At 45.6% G+C, this 25,692-nt stretch overlaps 1 protein-coding gene across 1 annotated transcript; it reads right to left on the bottom strand.

The window, feature by feature from the left end:
• Nucleotides 1-521: 521 nt before the first annotated feature.
• LOC144121348 (protein ABHD1-like) lies at nucleotides 522-22,907 on the bottom strand. The gene is made up of 5 exons (XM_077654534.1): nucleotides 22,798-22,907; nucleotides 21,916-22,120; nucleotides 13,920-14,189; nucleotides 1,613-1,735; nucleotides 522-813 (listed from the first exon to the last, which is right to left on the bottom strand). Exons 1-5 carry the CDS (start codon nucleotides 22,905-22,907, stop codon nucleotides 538-540), a joined length of 984 nt encoding a protein of 327 aa, XP_077510660.1. The 3' UTR covers nucleotides 522-537.
• Between the last annotated feature and the right edge of the window lie 2,785 nt (nucleotides 22,908-25,692).

The following is a 25,692-nucleotide window of genomic DNA, read 5'->3' as shown; positions in this document are numbered from 1 at the left end:
GGAGACGCAGAGTGAAAATTAAAAAAAAGCACTTGCATGTCGACAGTGGGAATGTGGTTTAAACAGTGTTCACGAAATATCCCACAGCTGGTTCTGAAGGGGGCTTCAGGGGCAAGTGTAACCGAGAGCGCAATTCACTATATTTTTCCGCTTTGTGTTTAGGTTGACGATATCCTGTCGAAAATATGATCTTTATTAATATTTCTACTCTTCGTTCATGTGAGATGTTCACGGTTGCCCCTTCTTCGTTGAACCAGGTTGAACTAAAAATACACTAAAATTCAACATGGTGAACCAAGTTATGTTAGCGCGGAGCAGTACACCATCATGCTATGCCTTATGTTAGTGCCAATGAATTCAGTAAGCCGAAAAAAACAGATTAACAGCCCTTGCGCCTCGAACGAAAGCGGGTACGCTCAAGGCACCACGAGGTTAGACAACGGTGTTGCCCACAACTGGGGGCCAAGTGCAGTCCCCGGCCACAATCGCTAAGGAAGAATAAAAACAGCCTTCAACTCGTATACTTGCGAGAAGCCTTTAATTCCCCAGCGTATGCAGCACCCGAACGCCGCGCGCCTTGCACACTTTGCGGAGACCCACGGCGAAGGCGACCACGAAGCGTTCCGCGTAGAAGGGCTGGCGGGGCAGCAGCCAGCCGTCCACGAACCCCATGTGGCCCCCGCGCGGAGTCACCACGGCCCCCAGCCAGGGAGACTTCAGTACCTCGTCCTCGGGCAGGGCTGTCTCTGGGTTCAGCGCGTCGTCCTCCGACACGAGGAAGACGAGCGGTCGCTGCACCATGCACAGCTTTCCCTGCATGCGATTCGACGTCGGGTTACTATCGGGTTGGAGTATAGCGTATCTGCGGTTATTGAAGCTTTCAAGTGACGATCTCTTTGACACAAGGTTATATTTCGAAGATTGAGACTTCGCGCAGCCAGCCACAATTCTATGTCTCGTTTTCAGACACTTGTCTCTTCTGCCCCGTTCTTGTGAGTGAAGCCACCGCGTATCAACTCCTATGTGGTGGTGCGATAAATTTAACGCCCCGTCTTCGCCATCTTAATGGCACGGGCTTCAAACAACACCGGCCTGCTGACTTGGAACGCTGGATGAGGGGACCGCTGACTATTATAACTTTTATAAGCCGCAAGGCATGCTGTCGCAATTAAGTCGCCAATACTGTTCCTGAATCCGCAAAAAACGGCAAAGCTAAACATAGTGGCCTACAATCCTGAGACAATCCCTTAGTCGCCATCTCACAAACAGTGTGTACATTGACAGGATAGCTGCATAGGAAAAATACTCTCCAAAGCTTCTGGCGTTCCTCGTTGTTCATCGTTCCTTCCCCGTAGCAAGACCATCATTGCTGAGAAGAAAAGTTGTCGCGGAAGCGGAGAATCAAGCTCGCCATCTACTATAACTCCGAGAGGAAAATTACAGTGGTGATGAACCCTCACTTCATGAGGCCTGCAATCAAATTAAGGTGGTCATGAACCTTCATTTCATGAAGCCTACAATCGATAGCCCCCAGCTACTCAAAAGCAAAAAAAAAACATCTCGCAGTTTCGTACGCTCTTGCTAAAAGGCGTAATTCTCTGCTTCCTCCTACCTTCAGGCTGCAGTTCTCGTAGAAATCCTGCACCGATTGGAACCCGAATGCCGGGGCTGCATAATGCCTGTCAAATGATGCCAGTGTCCAGCAGCGGAAAACATCATCAGCCCGGATCACCCTCTGCGCAGAAACCGTATTGTGCGTTATAATAACCCTCATAAAGAAAAGAAAGGTACTGAAAAACAAAGTACTGAAAGGAAAAGAAAGGTACTGAAAAAAAAATTAAATTCAGGGCGCTCCTTCTTTGCAAGGAATTGCAGGTGCTCTAAAATGCGAATGTGAAGCCTATATTTCAACACTGGGTATATGTTGCTCATTCACAAAGGAAAATTTACAGGTAGGCCCAGACTATTCATTTTGAGAGCCTCATTCGTCGTAAATGGAAGGGTGCTGGCTTACAGCAGCTCATAACGTGGCAGCATTCGCCAGCGTTTGCACTGCCAACAAAGGCAATGCGATGGGCTACGCTGAACAGCTGCCGGGTCGCCACATGGGAAACGCACCACCGAACGGATGTCTTTCTCACAGCGTCTCATACCTGCGCCACACGTGGCGATGAAGTGCCTCATGCCTTCCGTTAGTTTTCGGTATAATTTCAACCCAATGCCACATGTTCAGATTAAAATTGATTCAAAATATAAGGATACAAACGCCGAAAAACTTGCTGAATATCTTACCTGTTCTTGTTAAAAATTCTGCACATTAAAAGCATTGCTTAAAGACCGTAAAGAGGCTCACCATTGATCAACTGTAATATGAGGGATATATTGCGGTGAATACCGCGAACTTTGTGTCAGGATTAACTTCAGCTAATCGATGTTAAACCCGAAGCTATAACCTCAGACGCAGTAGTAACCGCTTGGAGCGCCAACTTCGTGATCCAAATGTGGCTGTCGTTGAGGGCTTAGGCGTCTTGTTACGGCACACCTCAGTCTGCCTCAAAAGCGTCACACCGAACTTTACAGGCTCCAGATGTAAGCGTACACTAATACATCGTATCCACGATACTGAACATCCTTTGTTGGTCAGTGCAACTGTCACGACTCCTGTGATTGCATTTTCCTTCGGCCTGCGCAGACAGAACCTTGGCGTTTCCTCCGGAACTCAAGGTCGTTCAAGACGTCTCGCTTTCTGGAGGCTAATTTTAAAAGGTGTTTGCTAGTCCCGTAAGCCACTTACCTATCCATGAACGCAACAAAACCTACAAAAGAAAAACTGTTGTTGGACGTAATCGGATGTCCCCAGCGGCGGACATATCCGAACTCTTTGCAATTTGCCGCATCACCGAGAACGCTTTTTATAGAGTTCTGCTAGGTAATATTAGACTAACTGGAGCAGCTCCTGCTTACTACACATAGTGTCGCCCGCCAAGTTACACAAAAATTCGCCAGTATAATGTTGTTACCATATTTTCCCTAAGCTGACGTCATTACCTCTTCTCGTCGACAAAAGAACACGCCACAAGGAATGTGTGGGGAATACTTACCCCCAAGGCTCTTCCTTTATTTGCCTGATGTACTGTTCAACGCCGTGAGTTAACGAGGTATGACAGATCCTCCGGTCGTTCCTCTTGGTCTTGAATTATTTTTGAATGAAGATGAGCAATACGCATTTTCAAAATGATACAAATAAAAAAACTGCCATTCTTTTGTTTTTCTCGTTTTTTTTTGTTTGAGGAGCGCTGTTGCGTTCGTGTAAAACGCATTCGCATAATTAGCGCACTGCGCCTGTGCTTAAAAGTATTTATACACTAGAATTTTATTTTCCAACTGTAATAAAAACAGCAAATAATTAACTAGAGATTATCCAGGCTTTTAGGTTGTTTTTTTTATACTTGAACCGGTCTGTACCACGCAGTAACCTTGTTGTGCCTGCTGGTACACCTTAACCTCTCTTGTGCTGGTGCGTGTATCACGGATATAGTTTGCTTTTGAAATCGTTAAGGAGGCTGGGGTCACAGCGCTTACGTATCTAAGCCTCCAAACATTACAACTGAAAGCAAGTGTTTACGGGAGTCAACCATACAGGCGCAAGAAATGAGTCTGCCACGAATTACCTTGCGCGACTGGGCCTTCGCACCTGCACCAGACATGCACTAGCTGCTCGCATTTAACCGCTGAAGCAGCATCCTTTTACAGCCTCTTTAGTAAGGTAAGAATCGCTGAAAATGCTACTACATGCTGTTCTGTGGTGTGCCCGTTCAGTTTCCGACTGTCACATGGAGTGCGCGGGTTCTGTTCTTAGCACTGCTGCTAATAATAATAATTGGTTTTTGGGGAAAGGAAATGGTGCAGTGTCTGTCTCATCTATCATTGGACACCTGAACCGCGTAAGGGAAGAGGTAAAGGAGGGAGTGAAAGAAAGGAAGAGAGAAGTGCCGCAGTGGAGGGCCCCGGAATAATTTCGACCACCTGGGGATCTTTAATGTGCACTGACATCGCCCAGCACATGGGCACCTTAGCGTTTTGCCTCCATAAAAAACGCAGGCGCCGCGGTCGGGTTCGAACTCGGGAACTCCGGATCAGCAGCCAAGCGCCTTAACCCGAGCCACCGCGGCGGTGCTGCTAACATTTCGTTTATTTATGGGCAATTTGTATTCCGCACACCTCATTATGAGCGCCAGCCTTTCTTGATGGTAAATGATAGCAATCGAAGAAATCGAAGTAACGCGATTCTTTTTATATGTACCCAGTCATGTTATGATTTGCTAAGCGAGACAAGACTATATGTAAATAAATAAACTCTAACAACCCTGTATACGTTGAAAGAGAGGCGCTTCCCTGTCTGCTATCTGTGCGAACCGTAATCAATATCTTCCCTGGGCGCTGTGCTTTAGCATATGCGCCACGATTCTAATTCCTGAAAAGTTCAGCGTATATATTCGCCTGATTTTTAAAGCGTCATTTAATGGTTGCTTACAATCAATAAAATTGTCCAAATCCTAATGCACTATCTATAAGCACCTACACAGTGACTCACACAAGACGAAAATTAAAATATTTGCGCGGCTTGTAAAAACAGTGGAAACCACCTGCGTATATGACGTCCTGTGTATACAATGATGTCAAGCAGCAGTGGCAATTGTGATGGCCTCGCCAAATACAAATGCTGTTGGGCAAGTGCGAATACCAGAATGCGCTGGTGCGAATTCATGTGGAAAGGATTATTCAGCGTGTAAAGGTGTTCAGCATCCTTAACACATGTCTACCCACAGAGCTGACTGCAGCAATGAGCGGCGAATTTCATGTCCGTTGTATTGCAGCAAATTTGCAGCCACCTATTATTCGCTCTGAACAGTGAGGCTTGAAGCCATGCACCACGTTCAGTCATCAGGCCCGTGCTACTCTCATATAAACAGAACTCTTTATTCAAAACAAAAGGTTATTTCTTTGTCTTGACGAGAGCGGGGAGCAGCCAGGTGAAGTAAAAATCTTCCACGGCTCGCACAGTAGAGCACATAAGTGGCTGTCCCTCTATACATTGAGACTGACGCTTTGTCTTTTTGAGTAAACAAAGAAAAAGCATTCACTGAGGTAGCAGATGAGCATGAGCAGTGTCACCTGAGTGTAATATCGGTGCCAAGAAAGCAGGGTCAGCTTGTCATTGCTGTACCTGATGTATTGCACAAATGTCAGCTGGCGCTCTGCATCAATAATTAAGCTTTCTCTTCTTGAAAATCGGCACTTTATCTTGAGCAGGAAAACACCCTTTGCAGTTTTAAAAAGCCGATCAGGCCTTCCGCGAACCCATGGCTGGGCTTAATAGACAACAAGTTTAATCTGGAAAAAAAAATCCTCTCCAGAAATGCATGTCACATCAGACTAGACTTCTTGCAAAATAAGAGGTAGAAATATGCAACGCTTATGTAGACCTATATGAGCAACACAAATGTGTGTAATGTTTCAGCACAAATTAATAAGCCAAGTTGGTTCGATGTGGATTACCTCTACCACATCTGCACCAACTTTCTTTTCGAAGTCCTCGCGTGGCACTGGCTCGATCTTCATCTCTGAAAAATAACTTTCAATTAGCCCAACATACAATGGTGTGATGTTGGAAAACGTACCGTATGCAGTGGCCTCTGAGTAAAATCCTCGACCATGGAAAAGCGTTCGCACGAGCTCCTGGGGCGTCTTCCTTGTTGGGAGTATAGTGTTTGCTAGTGGCACGTTGTCCTTTATTTTCTTTTTTGGTGCCACCTGTCAGAAATTTTAACAGGGCACTTTGCAGATACATTCCATTACAATTCTCAAATGTATGACAACAATGAGGCAAAGCACGCACCTAAAGTTACTAGCGGCCCCTTCTTCAAAGCACATAGCTGCAGAGCACTTGCACATCTTATACTTTTTGTGTAGAACTCGGCCACTTCTCTTGTCATGAATTGCTCATGGTCTGTTTTCTATATTACTATCTTCGGAAATTGCCCAGTGACGATTAAGATGTGCAGAGCCTGTTTTGTTTCCTGCAAAAGATTTTTTCGACTGTGCAATAACGTCATATAACTTCAAGCAACATTTTGTCTATGATGTAATGATGTAACGTGCACCCCCCCCCCCCCCCCCCCCAAAAAAAAAAAATTTCTATTCTGTTCCCTCCAGATTTGTGTCATATGACAATTGTAATGTGAAGGTGCTTTACGATTAAGCTTATCTCCAAAGCTTCGGGATTGTTCCTTCCACCGATGTATGGGTGCATGATAGCTGTAAGAAAATGTGAAAGTGCATTAGATGAAATAAAGCTGGAGTACGCTTTGTGGCATCTGTAATTGGAAGCCACAAATATTGTAGTCTTTTACATCTGAATTGCTTAACCACTGCAAAAAAAAAAAAATGCTTGGCAATTCAAGGATAAGTACACTTATATATAAGCATGAGTTAGGTACTGAAATGCAATGCGTGCCCCAAATAGTTCTTCAACTGACACTTTATCATCTGCACACACCTTTTTGGTTGGCCTTCCTCACTTCTGCCTTTCAGATGTGCACGAGACATCTTCGTCTATCTTGATGTAAAGCGCGACGGCAGTGCAGTGCTTGCAGCTTCCTGCACCGCCGCACCTGCTGATTCAGTGTCCAGCTTGTAGTTTACGGTCTTCCTTGCTTAACTGCAATGAATACAATGCAAATTCAACAACTCGCACGAACTTGGAAAACCAAACTGGTTAACAAAAACAAGCAAATATTTACACAATGTGAACGCATTGCAAATGAAATCGTTCTCAGAGAAGTGCAAAGCTCAATTCTTTAATGGAGTCACATTCCTGAGAAGAGTTGTTGCTTCTTTTTTTTTGTGCGTGCAATAACTCCGCTGAAACAGCATACCACGCAGACCAGTTTAAATGATATGTAAAACGTTTCGGGCATCAAAGTGCCCCAAAATATGAAACAAGGCCTGCACAATTAGGGGCATACGGCAGGTTGTTGTGGAAGGCACAGAAGCGGCCCAAAACGTACATCTCCGACATAGGTGCCCGTTTTAGAGCCGAGGCAACAGCTACGTCAAGAATGTCAGTTTTACTCACGTGAAATAAAACGCAGTAAACTTGTTTCCTGTGCTGGGAATTGCACTTCGCTCACACATCTACGTCGTCCACTTCTTTCACGGAAGTAACATGTCCACCGTCATATAACTTCTTCCCGCTCGTCAGAGAGGCGGGATGGAGGTATTCCTGCACGCCCTTATTAGGCCTAAAGCCAGTGAATATCACTTGAGACATCGCATAAAGCAGTGCACGCAAGTAAATACGAATGCGCTCGTTGGTCGTGCCCGAAACGCAGCAAAAAGCAAGTGGGTGGCTAGCAGGTTCACCATCTCCACCTGCACAGAACTGCAGAATCTACCACGGCGGAGCCGCGGGCAGTGCTGCACTAAAGAGCCCCGCTCTCGCTGAACGAAGCCTATAGCAGAAACTGAGCGAATATCTTAATAATACTGTTGGGATGCAGAGTAACGATGTGCACGCGACTATGACGTTACATATGCGTCGTCTGTTCCCATTATAAATCCTGTGAGCAGCTTTCCGAACGTTGCTAAGATCTGAAAAGCCCGTTTCAGTCCGCTTGCACACATCACTCAAATACACTTCCCTTTGCATCGCCGATGTTGAGAACGCGTTGCAAACACATGCAAAGTAAGCGGACCTAAAGAAGCCTGACCTGTTGGGCCAGTTGGTGCATGGCTAACAGGGTAAGAACAGTGGAAAAGGAACACGCTCGCAAGAGAATAAATCCACACCGAAATACACCCATGTGCATTTTTTCTCTCATGAACGTATTTCATTTCCGTAGATTTTTTTTTCCTTCACCGTAAAATAACCATTTGGGACTGATAGAATACTATGCTGAAGACAAGTGTTTTTCCCGAGAACTGTGGCATTACGCGACAGCGCACGTGCACGCCGACGGTTGGCCACACTGGATCATAGAGGCACACGGATCACGAGATTCCTGCTTCAAAGCTGCACACCGTACCGGAACGCGCGCTTGGCGTACGGTCGGACGTTGTTTAATCATTAAAAAAATTAGCTGCCGTTCAACTACTGCTAAGGCTCGTTAGAGAGCGAAAGCAGTGGTGTATTGGGGAACTAGACGCGGCTTGGCGTCTGTAGCGTTGAGTATATTCAGCACACTGGATAGGCAGTGCGCGCAGCCTGCCACCCTGGCAGGTTTCAGTTAATGGTTGATGTCGAGAGGTTTGTCACCCAATGAACGCTGCGGCCTATTGCTGCTGTGCCGCGCGTCTGCTACAACAATGTCAGCGCTAATGCATGCAGCCGAAATCCCCCTCTCTACCACCGCAACGCACCTCATAGTGCGATTAAGGCATCGACTTCCCAAGAGAGCCAGATATGCGCCTTCCTTTCCTCAAAATCATCGGAGTATAGAATGCTGTCAACGGCAACGGCAATCAACACAATAAACGCCGAAGGTCTATGCCTCCAGTTCCGCGTTTCTGCAACAACGTTGTGAATGCCAACGCAAGCAGCGCAAATCTATCAGTACCGCCACGTATGTTAAAGTGCGGCTGAGGCGTACACTGTCCCAGGGGCCAGTTATGCGCCTTTCCTTTGCTTTCGAATAATTCGGAAGATTTGTTTTGAAAAATGATTTTGAGGAAAGGAAATGCCACAGTAACTGTCTTACATATATCGGTAGACACCCAACAGCGCCGTATGGAAGGAATAAACGTGGTTGGTCTGAAGGTCATTCAAGGTCATTCTCCGGCCTACGCGACCACACCTTTACCTATCGTAGTGAAGTTTTTCGTTTCAGTAATAGTGCCGTCAGACGGTACTGTAGTCAACGCCATTAATTAAATCATTTCGCAATGACAGTTCTGTGATACCTTTCGCTTCCAGACTGAGAATGAATTGTGTTTAACGTGAACAATAAAAAGACCTTAGGTTTACATATCTCTCAATCAAGTCATGTAAGACATTTCGGCTTTTTTGGAAGGCCCAACTGCACTGTCTTAAATAGCGGTATCCTAAGAACTGGCGCTAGTTTTAAACCTGAGTCCTGCCGCCGTAGAATGTACTTTGGACAGAGTAGTGTAGTATACAGCGTAGTTACATTACCATATTGTGGCGATAGTTTCAATACGGACAGCAGGTGCTGCACATAATTAAACAATTTAAGAAATAGACTGGGTACAATTATCAAGGCAGTGTGCTTGTTCAAAATAATGTCTGTGTTGGCGAAGCCCCACTTTCACAGCGGTTTAACGCGAAATATAAAGTCCACTGCAAACGGCCACAAAATTATTTTACTGCACCATATTAAGCTTTTGATGTGCAACACGCACCTGTTGCAGTCAAATCCCTCCAGTGCATGTTTCAGACGATCCTCTGGCTTTCATGCTTCTTCTCGGAACTTTAGGCTGTTCCTCTGAAGCTCCTGTGCTCTTGCTTGCTTGCTTAATAATAATAATAATTGGTTTTGGGGGAAAGGAAATGGCGCAGTATCTGTCTCATATATCGTTGGACACCTGAACCGCGCCGTAAGGGAAGGGATAAAGGAGGGAGTGAAAGAAGAAAGGAAGGAGAGGTGCCGTAGTGGAGGGCTCCGGAATAATTTCGACCACCTGGGGATCTTTAACGTGCACTGACATCGCACAGCACACGGGCGCCTTAGCGTTTTTCCTCCATAAAAACGCAGCCGCCGCGGTCGGGTTCGAACCCGGGAACTCCGGATCAGTAGTCGAGCGCCCTAACCACTGAGCCACCGCGGCGGGTCTTGCTTGCTTGCGTGTTTTCCAAGTGGAGTGGAAGGCTTTGCGTTGCAGGGTAAGCGTCGTCAGAAGAGCACCCTTCTTAGTGCTCGGATTCCTCTTACGGCGCATAGAGCTCGGAGGAAGCTGAGGCTATGCACCTGTTGCTCTAGCCGCACTTGTCTTGCTTCCTTCTTACTGTGGGAAAAGATAGAGGATGAACAAGATCTCTAGCATTTGATCACGTTTGATTGTCCCCTCAGAATGGGCTTGTAGTGTGTTGTTCAGCCTTGCAGGTACGTTGTGCTCCCACAGTCATCCCCTTCGCCTGGCCAGGGGCCACGATGAATAACACTGGCTTAAAAAGTTCGGATAAACATTGCAGGATCTTCTTAATGCTACACCGTTAACTCAACCCACGGAAAGCGGAAGTAGGTTCTAGAGATGTAGAGTAGCAGGCAGTATAGTTGGAAGAAAGTTTGGAATAAATCTTTCATGCCTTTCACGCCATGCGTGTACGTGCTCACCTCGGAGAAAGATGGATCTATCCAGTTGCTCTCTGGAATTGGAGGTGCGCTTAGCGCGAAAGAAACCAGATGAGAAGGACACGGGAAGAGCATTGTGCAAAGTGCGTCCTTCACCCCCCCCCCCCCCAACTCCTTCTGACTCATGACTTTCCAACGATTCCAAATTTCAACTTTGCCCCGTCACTTTCTAAGACAAGGCAGGATCATCTGAAGGCAAGAAGTCCAGGAGATCGCGAACTACCCAGCATAGCCTCCTTGCAACCCAAGCGCAGCCTGTATAGTTTTCATCAGTACGGGGCTGCAAAATACAGACGTAAATCACGTTTCCCGCAGTCACAGAAGACACGAGGTGCCCAGCAGAGCTACCCATGCAGACGACATGCAAACCAAACAGTGCGTCGGCGCGCCTCCATTGAGTGAACTTGCTTACTTCTATTCATGCATATTTTTGTTGAAATTTGATATCATAGGGCATATTTCCACCAAACTGTGCGGTATGTGGGCTATACATCCACTTTTAGCGTACTCGAGGTGAATGTCATCGCACTGGTATCGCGTGCTTACTTCCCAGACAGCTACAGTTACTCTCCAAAAGATCAGGATCGTCTGATGGCAGGATGTAGCCCAGTACTGCCATCTGCCGGAACTCTACAAGGCTGAGCAAGGTGCTACACAACGAATGCTAACAACTCAGCGGCCTGCAGGGTAGCCGCTTGTCCACACCTCGTGCTGTCCGAGGCAGACGTGCTTGTCTGCATATTCCCGTTGACACTGCCGGCGTACAGTGGAGAGTAATAAAGATTGGCGCAAATGACCGACGACTGTCACGGTGGAAGAAAGAAAAAATTATATAAATCATTGCTGGCCGTGACTTTCTGAAGAACCATTCACAGGACTGTGGCGCTTGAAAGGCCTGGAACTCTAGCTAACGATGTTGTTTGTTCTTAGCAACAGCACCATGAGTAGTCATTACTCCACTCCGGCGATCGTTCGATTGTGGAATCTTTTTTTACTCCCCACTGCACACTTATTAGCAATTGTACACAGCTCCTCGTCAGTGCATGGCTCTATGCTATTAAAAGGGTGCAGCATGAACGATACGCAGTACTTTACCAGTAGACATCCTGCTCATCCTAGTTTGTGAGCTCATATCTATGTCACAACGAGCTTCCACAAATTTGTCATTGGAAGAAAGTAGGAGTGAAGTGCATACCTGTATTTCCGCGAAGGTGTTGCAATCCTTGAGGGCCACTTTTATGCATGTTTTCACGATGGCGTTGTCAACCACGGCAGCCGTGATTGTTGTATTCGTACTTTCTCTCCTTTTTCGGGCCCCCAAACCAATCAGCCTCGCCACACACCTCGATGAAAACTTCTGTCCCTTTTACTTCTGCTGTTCTACTCGCAACGATTGCTCAGAGGATGTAGCGTTCTGCGACGTCATGATTACGAATCGCGGGTTCGAGCCACGCCTCAGCGAAGTGCAAAATACATTGCGGTGGAAGCCAAATGCAAAAGTGCCCACGCACCGATATTTGGGTACACACTAAGGCTCTGATCCCTGTTATACGCTGTCAAAAGAAGGGGATGCCTCATCTTGTCAAGCGACATAACAATCCAACGTTTCCTTTCGCTAGAACGGCGTGACGCTGCCATCAATGATAAGCCACAAGCCTATCAGGCGCAGGGTCCCCGACGAAGTTCCACCTCTATGCTGAGTCCTAGACGCTCTCCTTTATGTCGCCAAACCGTCGCCGTGATCTACTGCCTTTATCAAAGTATAGAGCCCTTTGTGCAGAAAAATAATGCATTCAGAGGACACTCGTGGCTTAATTTACGGGGTATACCTCTACTAGAGCACTGTGTTCATAGAGTTTTAGTTTGGTTATTATGATAGTAAACTCCCGAAAGCACTCAGGCAATATGGGACGACGTGGTATAAGGCTCCGGATAATTCTGAGTGCCTGGGATTCTTTAACGCGCACTGACTCCGCACAGTACACGGGCCTCTAGCATTTCTCCTCCATCGAATTGCTACCACCGTGGCCGGGATCGGATCAGCGTCTTTCGGGACCGCGGCCGAGCCCCTTAACAACTGACCCACCGCAGCGACTTCCATAGAGTATTCGTGGCGTACGTATGGTCTACCGCAAGCGTCGTGTAATAAACTGCATCGCAGCGCCACGAGCTCGGCCTTCTCGATAAGCAGGAGCGCAGCGCACGAAAGCAAAGAAACTGTCACGCCTTCAGATATAGGTGGTCCTCGTTCTGCTTATCTCCAGACAAGGCACACTCGTGAAATGGTGGTTTTGATGCAGTTGGTCGAAGCCCGAGTGATGTACACCACCACGAACAACACTTTTTTATCACGACCGTACCACGCGACACACTTTCGAATTAGACGTGATAGGTAATAAACTTACATCATAAGAAAACAAAATCTTGGCGTCCACTCTTGCAGCTTGGTGTCGGAATTAATTTCTATCACGGCTCCATGTTTCAAGTGAGCTCCAGATACCGCCGTCGGAACAGGGGACCGTGTTTCTAAACGTTTAGTTATTAATATTTCGCAGAAGGAGGGAAAAAAACAGTACATTTGACTGTTTCACGTAGCTCGAATGAGCTGCGCACACACAGAGTAAAACACTATCTCGCGCGTCATTTCTGTCGCAGTACGTTTCATAATCGGTTTCACCGACGGCCTGTTTATGTCGGGATGTCAACGCACCTAATCGAAGCCAAACGTCCGGCTTCCATTGCAGTGAATACCACTCGGATATTACCAACAATGTTTCTGTAACGACGCCACGGCTGACCTAGGCAGGCACTCTAAAGCGGTAAAATCACAAAAAAACCCAACTGAAGGCGCTTTACATGATGAGAAATTCTCCTGAGCGCCCAAAACTGTGAAAACAGTTCATACAAAATGAAATCAAATCTTTATAAGTAAAGAAGATATCTGAAAAAGCCTTGAGTCTGATTAATGATTTCACCACCCTTATAATCTTGTTCTTATAAGTCTTCGCTCAAGTCATAGCAGTTTCTTTTTTTTGCAATCTGCTTAACTCCAAATGAGCGTTGCAGACTACCGCAAAGTCACTCACGACCATTGGCTCAGAAAAGAAGCGCATGCCCATTTCTTTAAAATGTTATTCAACTTGAACAGCAGGTGGGGACATTAGGCATGTTGTGATTTCTCAAATCAATAAATATTTCTAAATTAGCCAGCAAGGAGCAAGGGCTCACCCCCCCCCCCCCCACCCCCCCCCCTCACCCCTCCGCCGGTAATGCGCGCCGAGCTAACGTGACAATTCACGACCTCATCGTTAACAAGACATGACTGTTTAAAGAGGAAAATTTATAACGGTTCCCTGACTGAGTCGACGATCATCTCGTTATTGTTTCAGCGCAGAAAGCCTCGTGTTACATTATTCATTCAGTGACTGAGTTTCATCACCTAAATCATTTTTCTTTTAAATTTTCAATGCTATATCGGGAGATGATACGCTGGCGAAGTGGTGATCATGCTTGTCAAATCATCCTTTTCTTCATCGATGGTGCACTCACCGAGGCGCGCACCACATCCTCGTTGTCTCGCAGGCGACCCACGAGACCGCGCGTGATGCAAGCGTTCAGGAGCCGGTTGAAGCCCCAGGGGTTGGCCAAGGCGCGGGCAGCCATCGCGGGTTGGAAGGGCGGCGACACGGCCAGTGCCGCGTCCAGCTGAGCTTGGCGACCCCGCTGGCACAGGTAGAGGGACACCAGGAGGCCGCCCAGGGACACGCCCACACCCAAAAGGCACTCGTGAGGGTAGCGCTGGCGCACCTTCTTCACCACCTGCAGTGCCGACCGGTAGCCATGTCATCTAATTGCTGGCCCGTACCTAATCGCGCAAGCTAATGAAAAAGTAATCTCTAAAACGCGTTCCTGGATAAATTTGAGAAAACAGAACCCACATTGGCGGTTTCGGGCGGTGCCTAAAGCATCTCACGTTTACCGTCAAAAGTAGAGAATGTGTGTATGCGGGGTGTATTGTCCCGATGGTGAATGTGGGCAATGAACGCTGAAGTGGAGTTCTTTTGCTTAATTAGAAGCACCTGTACACATTAACGTGCACTGATGTCGCACCTGCACATTGGCGTCTTTCGCATTTCGCCTCCATCGAAATGCTGCCGCCGCGGCCGACTTTCGATCGCGTGACCTTGAGCTTCAGCAGCCAAATGCAGAAGCCACTGAGCCACCGCAGCGTATTTAGTTAATTGGAAACATCTTAGTAACCTGCTATTTAATAATATTTAACTGATTTGTATTTGGGGATGATGGAAGCTTTCTTTGAAGACTTGTTATAATTGCCAGGGGTAGACATTGCACTGTGTTTCTCATTGTTATTTGGTAGCATTGGAGCTGAGTGGCCAGGTGTCAGGTGAGGGGTTTCACTTTTTCTTTGTGGAGCGCTGTCGACCTTTTACTTTAATCCTTCTCAGGTATTAGAAAACATGTTCAGGCCTCTGACTAAAAATCACGATTAAATTCTCGAAACGATAATGCTTCGACCAGGACTGAAAGAAGAATAAAAATGGTTGCCTACTTCTGATTCATGCAGTCCCTATATTATAGAGCGGGTGTGTGTGTGTGTGTGTGGGGGGGGGGGGGTCTCAGATTCCTTGTCCGTACTGGTGGGGGAATCCGAGACCCCCGAGTCCCGCTGATATTAAGCACAGGAGGCAGATGCACGGAAGCTGCATGCGATATCTTCCCTAACTGGATAGACTTTATTTTCGTATTCTGTATTCTTCTACTTTGTATCGCAGCGTATGTTTTCAGGGTACGATCTTCAAGCATATAGAAACAAGGTGCTAACAGGTGCATCCCGAAAATAAGCTCCTACAAGAACCGCTAGAAACGCTGGAATAAAGGAACATTACAAAGACTAGGCAACAAGAAATAAATGTATTTTCTGCGGCGCGAAACTAAAGACAAACGACCCTTTCGCATAGGAAACATGTAACGCAGTGGAGCACTCATATCCCACCGCAATCGGCAATGTCGAATACCCTTTTCTTCATGGTCACCTTCTAAAAATTTGACTGATAATCCTAGAAAATTATGCCAGAAAATAAGTTAGCTCCTGACGCATACCATCGCTCTTACTAATGAATCTAAAGAAGTCAATGACACCGAATTCGATGAAATATTTGGTCATGCCTTTTCATCGGTATCTACTAATGCAATTAACGCGACAGCTGCTGTGTCCGCAGCTGATAAAGACTAGAAAATGCCTGCGTTCGTATTTTCTAAAGCAGGCATTTCGGTCCTTATTGGAAAAAAATTAAATCTCCTCAAGAGCCGGCGTAGATGAAAAGATCTCCAAAATATTGCGCGATCATAGGGGCATTTATGCAGTGTACTTACCTTCATTGCTCTCACATTCGTTTCCATCAGGGTACGCATCGGATGACTGGAAAATGGGATTTAATAGAAATAATATAGCCCCATCAAGGCCAGCATAGCATGCGCAACAGCAGCATCACAAATCACAGCACATAGGACACACCAGATATCACATCAAACATGACTGACCTAAAGAATCGAATTCTTTCTCGAGTAAGCGCACCGAGGTTGAGCTAATGCAATCATGACCTGACAAACTGATATGGTATGCTTCCCAGATTTATCGCTCTTGTTTTACCTTGCCTCTACCAAGAATCGCTACATTGCTGAACAGTGGATAACACCCACATTCATTGCAATGGCGAGGCAAGTTGGCGCCGTCATCGGACCCCAGGGAGGAGTTGTGCTCACGCAGCCGGTCATTGATACACCGACCGGTTTGGCCTATGTATAATTTCTCGCATGTGAGGGGGAACTTGTGCACGACCTGTGCGACACACGCCGTGAAACGGTTCTCGGGCTGCGTTGTGCAAACGTAGTTCCTTTCCCTGCCTCGAGAAATGCGCGAGCACAGACCCGAAAGCTTGCAAGGAACAGAAAGCACCACACTCACTCTCTGCTTGGCCGCAACTTTTTTTGATGATGCGGCTCACTTAATGCACGTACGGCATGACCTCGAGTCCTTGCGTTCAGTTGCCCCAACATCAGCCCGCTTCGTACGTTCTTTCTTAAGTTTCTGAAGCAGCAGCGGTTCAGCCACTGCTTTCAAAAGGGGCTTAGGGAAACCCGTGGCTTCCATACGTTGGAATTGATTGCCAAGGCTATTTTTTATTGCGTGGTGACGGCTTTTTTCAAGTGCATCGCGGAAACAATTCATCGCAATCCCTCTATTCACTACCTTAGAGTGTGCAGAACCGAAAGGTAACAGAGCTTTCTTGCTTCTAGGCAAAAACCTCTGTTCATCAACGAGCATCTTTGTCCAGCACTAAAACGAGTACTTGGCATGGCTATTGAACACAAGAAAGAAAAAGGGTGGATATTTGTCTGGACAAGCAATGGTAGGGTTCCTGCCAGGAAGGATGAGTCGTCATCGACTCTGTACCTTCGCAATGCTCAGGACGTAGAAAAAATGGTTTAAGTGTTTTCACTTATTTACAGTTTGCATCTCACCTGTAAAATGGCTGAGTCTCCGCACGACTTAAACACCACATTTAATACATCGAGAAAAATTGGCTTGAGTTCTTTTCAACTGAATATTAGATTAGCAAAGCATAAAGAAGATGAGCTTACTATTCATCTAAATGAATTTGTTTTTGATTTCGATGTAATAATCTTGACACAAACATGGTATTCATTGGATACAGAGGTTTACAGGCGTGATGGATATAACAGTTTCTTCCTAAACACACCTAATAAACAAGGTGGGGGGATTGAAATCCTCATCAAAAATAATCTAGAGTGTGAAATAATTCCTGAACTGTCTCTGTTGACTGAGGATATTGAATGGCTATGCTTGAAATCGAGAAAATACATAAACTGCGTGATCTACCGACCACCGAACGGTCAATTCAATAATTTTATTTCCCACATTGAACTGCTATTCAACTACGTGAATGTAAATAATTTGGAATTATTACTTGCGGGTGATTTCAACATTGATGCGCTAAAATCTTGCCCTGCGCAGGAGACCTTTCTTTTGACAGTAGAAGCAAATGGTCATGCTATCTTTACTAAAACTGCAACACGTGTTAAAATGTACACAGAGCCGTTAATAGACCTTTTTATCACCAACATTGATGCAAAATATGAAATATCAGCAGTTGTATGTAATGGCATAAGCGACCACTTTCTGATATACCTTTTTGTTGAATGTGAAGTTAAAAGAACGCATGCGCAAACTTCGACAGCAGTAGTTATCCAGAACATCACCCCTGTAACCTTGGAATCTTAATACTCGAGTCTTGTGAATGAAAACTGGGAAGGTGTATTCCACTGTGACACTGCAGATGAGGCGTATGAAACATTCATATTCATTTTTAAGCGAATTTACTGGGAACACTTTAGAGAAATTATTTTAAAGCCACATCATAACAACAGAAAGCCCTGGATCAGCCGTGAATGTTTAAGACGAATGGAAAAGAAGGCTAGATTGTATAAAAAGTCTGTCAAAATGACGTCACTTTTAGATTTAAAGATATTTAGGCAATATAGGAATAAGCTTAATTCCTTCCTGAGAAATGAAAAGCGGCGTTTCCTGCAGCATCAGTTCCAACAGGAATCCTGTAAAGATAGTGCAGACGTATGGAAAAAAATAACAAGTTGCTAAACAGAACCCCATCGTCGCAAGTCATCAAAGATCTGGTTTTTCAAGGCCGCCGCATACAGGGCACAGAACTTGCCGAAGAATTTAACAAATTTTTTAAAGATGTCACCAGTTCTCAAAACCCTCAATCTCTGAGCAGCACAATTCCTAGGAATAACCGCAGCTTTTATTTTGATCCGACAGATGAACGCGAGGTATGTAATATATTCAACTCGTTGAAAAATAGCAAATCACGCGATATTGATGGCATACAAATTATTCCAGTTAAATATGTGCTGAACGTTATTGCCCCCCTACTGACTTATATATATAATCTGGCGTTATCAAAGGGTTGCTTTCCCAAATTAATGCAGATCTCCAGAGTAATTGTACTTTTCAAGAGTGGCGATAGAAATGATATGTCCAACTATCGACCGATTTCTTTTCTGCCGATTTGTTCTAAGGGCCTAGAAAGAGTAATTTATAACAGACTCATGAACTTCTGCAATAAGCTTAACCTCATTAATCCGTCACAACATGGTTTCCACCCAAACAGGTCCAGTGAAACAGCCTTACTAATGCAAAAAGAGATAATCCTCGAGGCACTTGAAAACAGGTAGATGTGCATAGATGTTTTTGTGGATTTCTCGAAGGCTTTTGATCGCCTAAACCATCAAATACTACTCAACAAGCTAGAAAGATATGGAATCCCTGGCACTGCAGCTTGTCTACTAAAGTCCTACCTACAGCATCGATATCAATGTGTAACAATAGATCAGCATGTTTCAACCCTTCAACCCACAACCACTGGAGTTCCACAAGGAAGTATTTTAGGACCGCTACTGTTTATTGTATACATAAAAGGCATAACAGATATCAGCAACCTTCCAAAATATCTTCTGTATGCAGACGATACGAGTCTCTTATTTAGGGGCAATAACATTCCATTGCTCATTTCAAACATAAACAGTGTACTAGAAAAGTTGAAATCGTGGAGCGCAGCAAGTTCCTTGATAATAAATAGTAATAAAACAAAAGCGGTACTTTTTCATTACCGGCAGAGTGTCGTTACATCAGATCTTAGGCTAAAAATAGACAACTCTATTATAGAGGTGGTAGACACAGTAAAAACACTAGGAATTCTCTTTAACGAGAACATGAGCTGGGACCCTCACATTAGCTCCACTTTAACCAATTTATCAAAGTTCGTCGGAATGCTCGCGAAATTTCGCTCCTATCTACTCGTATCGATTAAATTAATAATATACAACACATTATTCATATCGTATGTTAACTACTGTTTCCTTGCCTGGGGCACTGCTACTCAAACTAACCTGCACAAGATACACATGCTGCAAAAGAAAGCAGTACGTTACATAGAAAATGTTGACTACCTCGCGCATACCAAAGAACTGTTTAAGCGATTCAAAATTATGCCCGCTCTTAAGCTACACGAATTTTTCTTAGCCATAAGTTATAAAAAATTTATTTTTCAGTGACAACTTCTTGATAGCATTGTAATCCCTCAAATCAAACTCAACGCCGTACTCGTTTCTAAAACACGAACGTTGGACCATTCCCTTTTGCCGTACAGAACATGGTCTACAGATGATGCGTCATGCAGTTCCAAGGTTGCTAAATAAATTAATATTTGAAAGTTTTTCTCTTGAGACATCTAGTACACAAACACTAAGAAATCATTTTTTGTAAGCCGCTGTATTCCCTTTGCATTAGACAAGAATGACTTTTGCATCTCTGTTAACACCGATGTATTGCGTATTAATGAGCATGTACCAAGAGTTTATATCGATTGTTCTGAATTTTTTGTATTATATTCTGTTATGTAGTGTGTGTGGATTTTGTACTTTTTCAAAAATTTTGCCCTTGCTGTACGCCATGTAGGGGGCTCGGGCTCCCTCAAGCGAAAACCGTTCGCTTTTTGCCTGAACCTTCACAGATCACAATGATGTAAATAAAATTGACTTGACTTGAACATCCAGCATAAATGGCCATCGTCAAAGAATGTTAGTTGGCGTTTTAATAAATCTAATAAATCTCAGTTGATAGTCCAGTCGTCGTGGCGTGAACACTCCTTCTCTTGTTCCTTGTCTTTTGTGACTTTTCTTTCATGTTGCAGGTAACAAAGACCTAAACAGTACCTGAAAACTTAAGGTAAAAAAGAATAAATTATTCTTATACCTCATCAACCAGCGTACCTTGCAAAATCACGGACAAGCCATGTATACTCAAACCACGAATTTCTCGACAGCAGTAACTTATTCCGTAATTTACAGCGTGGGTTCCACAAGGATTTCTCATGCGAAGTAAAGATGGCCATCTTCCTTCATGATGTGCCCAGAATCTTCGACTTAAATTCACCTACTGACGGTATTTTTTTACATTTTTGCACAAGCATAAGGCTAACTACCACAATCGCGTTTATTGCAAAAAATAGCCCAAACGAAATTCCACACTTATGTTTCATTGCGGCTCGAAGAATTTCTCACTAACCCCTGAATATTGGCATAATGACCTTAACTGCGTGCAACCTAGGGGCGATGCCTGGCTAAATCGCTTAATGCCAACAAATGTAATCTAATGTCTTTTCATCATTAGCTTAATCCCTACGTTTCCACTTACTCAGTTCCTAACGTCCCACTACAATCTGTACACTCATTCAAATATCTAGTCATCAGTAGAGCGTTCTTGCGGGCTGGTTGGTTCATTGCAGAAAAAAGGTCGGTACTTCGCGATTTAGACACCACAGGAGAACAGGTGTTGTCGTGTTTGTTCCCTTTCTCCTTTCGTGTCTAATTCGCGCAGTACTAACCTTTTTTTCTATCTAGTCATCACACTGGGCCAGTAGTTCTCCTGGTGCACACACATAACAAACATTGTCGCAGCCGCTAACCGATCACTGGATTTTTTTGTAGCGTCATCTACAGCACGCGTGTAAAAGTGTTAAACTTCTCAAGTACAGATCACTTAACACACCAAGACTAGAATAGGCATCTGCTATCTGGAGTCCGCACCACGCATTTCACATCAGCACACTGGAATAAGTTCAAAATCACGCCACACGGTTCATTCATTCTGCCTATTGATACTAAATCACCGTATATCATCACTGAAAAAATACAATAAAATCGCAACTTCTTCCCATCATCGTCACATTTCTTCTCTTTGCCAGTTTCATAAGCGTTTTACAGCAGTTCTCTTGGCCAACCATTTTACATGACCCCACCAGCCCGCATATCTCACCACGCCAGACATCCACAACAAATTTTGTGGGAACCATCCCACATCGTCACTTTTTCCGATGCTTGTATTCTTTGTACTCAACCGACAGGAACGACCTTTCCCACGAAGGAGCTGTCATCACCTGTCCATCAAGCTTAACAGTTTAATAAATTCCTCCAATAATTTCACGCGACGGTCATAATCAAATAATTCTTGTACTACCACCCCACCTTTAATTCCACTGAACTAGGGTATTAAGGTAATAAAGTGAATACAACATAAACGTGTGGTTCGAAGAGCCATTCGTAGCCAATCTTCCCTCAATATAACCGGAATGTGTTCGGAGGCTTGATCACCTGGCGTCTGGTATCGGGTTTCATGCATTTAAAAGCAGCCTGCAGTTAAAAAAAAAGTTCATGCCTTACACTGCACCTTTACTAACGTGCCTCAAGCTCCCCTGATTCGCTAGCACATAGATGCCATCCGCACATGGATCATACCGACGTGCGAACACTAAAACATTGCCCCGATTACCCGACGCAGCTCTGTCCTCCACGGACCTCCACAGTGTAGCAGGCTAGGGATGGACCAGACAGCTTAGGGCTGGTAAGGCCGTTAGTGCCGTAATACCTCGGCAAAGTCTCTGACGCTGGCCGCATAGGTGACGCGGTGCGTGGTGAGCGGCACACCACCACATCCGTGCCCGTTCACCACCACGCAGGGGAAGCCAAGCGTGGCGAGCGGATGTGAATTCTCTGCATACAGTGTCGAAAGGAAGCCTCTCTGCCGTGCCCTCGAGCGTCCAGATCCACGCCCGCTGACGGAGACGAAGGTTCTGGGCCATTGGCCGCGGAGATCATCGGTGGTGAAGGCCTCCCAGGCACTCAGAGCGTCAGGCCTTCAGGGCATGCTTACTGACTTCGCACACGGCCTTTTTTCCTGCTACTCCCTTTTCTCCTTCACTTATATATCGCCTCATCCCCTTCCCCCCGTTCAGGGCAGAAAAACCGGTTTCGTCTTCCTGTTAACCTTCCTTGTCGTTCCTTCTCTTCTTCCTGCTCCTTGCCTTCGCATTAAATTCCCTGCTTACGCCGGGACTTGTAATGCGAACGCAAGATAACCCATGCTTAGTTAATCGATGCAGCTAGCAAGGTGGCTCGCCACGCACGAACGATGGGATGTCGGAGGTTGTCGCGCCTTCAAATCATTTATTGACCTCTCTGGACCGGAATATGGGAAAAACAAAAGCGCTGCAGGTAATACAGTCCACACTCTACAACCAATCACGTTGCTTCTAGCTTGATACGCTCAGCGTATAATGGAACAAAAAACGCACTTCACCGGCTTTTTTCTTCCCAACTACATCACATCTGTGATAGCCAGCTGTGAGTGCGAATAAGCTCTGAGCGCTGGCAAGCCGCAATAAGGGCAACCTCATCGGCCAAGCGTGGCACTGCTTCCCGCAGCTGAGAGGCGTGCGTTGCACTCACGTGGTAAAGGCAGCCGACCAACCGCTGCAGGTTGGCACCGATGCACCAGACTGGAGTGCGGAAGTATCCCTTCACGAATCCCTCCATCTTGACGCATAGGAAGCGACGCACGTGTCCGGTGCGGCACAACATCCTGGGCTTGCGCACCACCACCAGGACATGGTAGACTACGTAGGCGGAGCACGCCAGACAGAGCAGCAACTCGCCCTAGGTGGACGCCTTCACATGCTACGCGACGCCCATCGCGATCCGCAAGTTCTTATTGCACTTCAACCTCGAGTAGCGAGCGCGCGGGCGGGTGCCTGTCGATTGAGTCGCTGGCAACACGTGCTGACAGCGACATCTACTTAAACAAGGCACACCACTCGGCGCTGTATTTCATTTCCTCTTTTTTTTTCGTTTGATCAGAGTGCCAACGAATAATAAAAAGAAAGAAAAAAGGGGTGTAGGACAGAAAAAAATAAAATAAAAAATGTAGAAACGTATAAAAATTCTTGCTGTTTTCCCGCGCCGTGTAAAAGCGTTCTGGTACAGGAACGGACTTCGTTCCACCTGGGTCGCAATATACTCTACTATAGTCACACTAAATAATGCGCCTGGTGCATTGGTGCCTTTCCGTTCTGTCTAAACAATACCTCTAAGCGAATGTCTTTTCAGGTTTTGCGCAAGTTGCGACCTATTCGTGAGTCTATATATCCTAACATAAAATAAACGGTGCCACCCTTCCGCCGTCATTTGATGAATGTGGTCATGGGCCATATGGCCGAGAGGTGTACCGCCACCTCATCCTCCGTAGAGGTATTAGACCACCAGGATAGGACGTCAGCATCGTGCAGCAGCAGCGCGCCGAGGGCTGCTGAGATACGAGGAAAGGGCCTTAGTGAAGCCCTCGTGCGCACCAGCTTCAGAAACGCAAGTTAGGCGCGACACTTTGTGTGGTTCAGGCTTTTCCCTAACACTGAGGCCGGTATTAGCGTGAAGGCAGGAAAGGGTTGTAAACAGGGCTTCGCGGTGATAATGGTGATGCTGGTCATGCTGATGTCGCGGGCATGATTTTTGCCCCTGCTAGACATATGACAGGATTTTGTCCGGCTAAAGTACACATCAGAAAAGAAAAGAAAACAGCTGACAATGATGATGATGGTGGTGGATTACTCGTATGGAGCAGTCCATTTGCATCGACTGGAGCAAGAGGTACGGTAGTGCCATCTCTTTATGAATAATCTGACAAATTGGCCCAAGTGGTCAGCGGGAAATTCGGTGTTGTCTTCGCATGTTCCCTCCGATTGGTGGACTTCGCTTTCTCCGCTTTCCCGCAGGGCTGACATCAGAAATATGACGCCGAAAATCCGGCGGCTTCACTTATTCACTAATTCACTTCAGGGCATGTTTCGAAGCTTTACTTCCAACAATTCCTTTCCAGCTGAAGCCTAGCCGTCATTTTTATTCAACATTACAGAAAACGGCTTCTCTGAAGCTTCCGTGAAGCTAACAGTAAGCAGTCTTCTCAAAGGTGGAGGATTGACACCCTCCAGTTAAAGTGTGCTTACCAAAGAAGCATCAGCAGCCAACGCGGCTCGTATGCGGCTAAGAGGTTCACGAATCCAGGGAGCCGATAGTGACAACACGACGCGTCGAATGCCATGGTACCATGTGAAGTAGTGATGTGTCCCAGAGATGATGTTCAGATTTGTAAGAGGACTTTTTTTTTCGTTGACACGGGTCAGAGCTAAAAAAGACGAACACAAGGCGAGAGAACGACGACACGGCCAAGATGAGCGCTCATCTGTGTCATGTATTCGTTCTCTCGCCTTGTGTTCGCCTATTTAAGCGCTAACTGTTTCAAAGAAATGTTTAACCAACTATCCCAGCCCCAAGTTTTACTAAAGTATATTTAGGAGGACTGTCGAAAGGCGCCGATAGTTTGTGTGCATTTGCGAGATTGATTCTCAACAGTTAACGATTTTTGTATTCGGCTTGCCGAAACTGACAGAGCGATGGTTCCTCGGAAAGGCATGTCTGGGTTCGCAGTCTTTTCGCATCCATGCAGCGCCGAGTTTCCACATTACCAGTTGTGCAGTCGCCATTCATTGCCATTCATTTTTTAAATGTCCGGAATACCATTATAACGTTTTGCGGCAGTACAAACGGTAGGTCGCTGCCGTTAGTATCCGTCCCTCCTGAGAAAAGAAGCCTCGTTACCCTGATGACCCACGTAGGGCACAAGGTCGATACAGCGTAGTGCTGTTCTGCTAATTTCCACGTATTTCTGCCTTATAGCGTGTCATCATTTCAGCAATGGCCAGGAAGTGAAGCAAGCAGCAGGTTACCGCAGTAATGAAACCTTTCTGCCTATCTCGTTTGTAAGCAGCACCGGAACAGTGAAGTATTGAAGTTATAAAAGGTATGCGCAAACCCACACATATAAATATTTCCTCTCTAACATGATTTCATTCTTCTGAAAGAACAAAAAAAAAATCGCGGCCCTGCCACAAGTTTAGCAACGTATACCAAGCTGCCAAATATCATACGGAGATAAACTGTACGTGATAACATAAACATTTCTTTACTATTAGCAGAGATGCCGGTCTGTACGGAGCACAGAGCCCCCACACTTACCAGTGTCCAGGAAGACGCAGAGTGAAAATTTAAAAAAGCACTTGCATGTCGACAGTGGGAATGTCGTTTAAACAGTGTTCACTAAATATCCCACAGCTGGTTCTGAAGGGGGCTTCAGGGGCAAGTGTAACCGAGAGCGCAATTCACTATATTTCACCGCTTTGTGTTTAGGTTGACGATATCATGTCGAAAATATTATCTTTATTAATATTTCTACTCTTCGTTCATGTGAGATGTTCACGGTTGCCCCTTCTTCGCTGAACAAGGTTGAACTAAAAATACACTAAAATTCAACATG

The sequence above is a fragment of the Amblyomma americanum genome, chromosome 1 (assembly GCF_052857255.1).
Source record: "Amblyomma americanum isolate KBUSLIRL-KWMA chromosome 1, ASM5285725v1, whole genome shotgun sequence".
Lineage (NCBI taxonomy): Eukaryota > Metazoa > Arthropoda > Arachnida > Ixodida > Ixodidae > Amblyomma > Amblyomma americanum.
Note: the sequence above shows the minus strand (reverse complement) of the source record. Positions and strands in the feature narration are given on the sequence as shown.

Excerpts from the sequence above, each read along its gene's own strand:
- LOC144121348 (XM_077654534.1), bottom strand. The coding sequence starts at position 22,907 with ATGTTGTGCCGCACCGGACACGTGCGTCGCTTCCTATGCGTCAAGATG. Across the intron at positions 22,121-22,797 it reads ATCGGTGCCAACCTGCAGCG|AACCTTCGTCTCCGTCAGCG; the intron begins GTTGGTCGGCTG and ends CCAATGGCCCAG. Across the intron at positions 1,736-13,919 it reads AGGATGTGGTGCGCGCCTCG|AGGGTGATCCGGGCTGATGA; the intron begins GTGAGTGCACCA and ends GTTTCTGCGCAG.